A 1,187-nucleotide genomic window follows, 5' to 3' on the forward strand; every position below is an offset into this window, starting at 1 on the left:
TTGGAGGCGGTGGCGGGGAGACAGGAGAAGAGGATGAGGTCATGGATAGTGGAGGACACAGTCTGTTGGTAGCTGGGCGTGGGGTTAGGGTTAGGGTTAGGGTTGAAAGTATAGAGAGGGAAGTGTGCGGAGGTATAGTTTTAGGCGGTTGTGGAGAGTGAGTTGGAAAGATTTGTAGTCAGGCATGATGGAATGGGAGAGAAAAGAAAATTAGACGTGGGAAGAATTACAAAAGGTGTGGTGGAAAAAAAACAAGGAATTGGATGGGGTGGAGTGGGAAGGTAACACTAACACAAACAAAAACAAACAACTTATTTGTCATCATTTGAAATAAAGAAAAGAAAGAAGAAAAAAGACAGGAGAGAAGGAAGGAGAGAAAAGTTGTAAAGATTTCAGGTTGATATCTGATTCATGTCCTCGACATCAAGCAACTGGTCAGCCAAGAGGTCATCATCAATGCCATCATCATCATCAAGGAGTGTGTCGTTGTTGTCGTTTTTAGTGACCAATGGAGATTTTAGAGTCTGATTTCTCTGTGAAGAGCCGGACTGTGCGTGGGACAGTTTTACAATTCGGACGGGTGTTGAGGACACTGCAAGAAAGAAAAAGAAAAAATGTATTGTGCATTACATATATATCATCATCATCATCGTTTAACGTCCGCTTTCCATGCTAGCATGGGTTGGACTGAGGACTGGCAAGCCAGATGGCTACACCAGGCTCCAATCTGATTTGGCAGAGTTTCTACAGCTGGATGCTCTTCCTAACGCCAACCACTCTGATAGTGTAGTGGGTGTTTTTATGTGCCACCGGCACAAAGGCCAGTCAGGTGGTACTGGCAACAGCCATGCTCAAAATTGTGTATTTTACGTGCCACCTGCACAGGAGCCAGTCCAACGCCACTGGCAACGATCTCACTCGAAAGTCTTTACCAGTCCTCAGTCAGATCATCCAACCCATGCTAGCATGGAAAGCGGACGTTAAACGATGCTGATTCTAAACAAAACTGTCCGACGAACGGGAACGTGAAACTCTGAGTAACAGTTTTTGATATTTTTGCTGCTTTATAATAAAGTATATATATACACGTATGCACACACATTCGCATACAAACACAACCATACACATAACTATGACACACACACACACTTAATCAGTACCAAAATTAAAGCGGTTCCAGCACACTG

At 43.9% G+C, this 1,187-nt stretch overlaps 1 protein-coding gene across 1 annotated transcript in view; it reads right to left on the reverse strand.

Moving 5' to 3' along the window:
- Positions 1–6: 6 nt before the first annotated feature.
- LOC106875764 (DNA primase large subunit) overlaps positions 7–1,187 on the reverse strand; it is a 12,678-nt gene continuing 11,497 nt past the window's right edge. Inside the window, exon 11 of the mRNA XM_014924023.2 lies at positions 7–592. Within this exon, the coding sequence (XP_014779509.1) occupies positions 393–592 (200 nt within the window). The 3' untranslated portion in view covers positions 7–392. The remainder of the gene's footprint in view (positions 593–1,187) is intronic.

The sequence above is a fragment of the Octopus bimaculoides genome, chromosome 8 (assembly GCF_001194135.2).
Source record: "Octopus bimaculoides isolate UCB-OBI-ISO-001 chromosome 8, ASM119413v2, whole genome shotgun sequence".
NCBI lineage: Eukaryota > Metazoa > Mollusca > Cephalopoda > Octopoda > Octopodidae > Octopus > Octopus bimaculoides.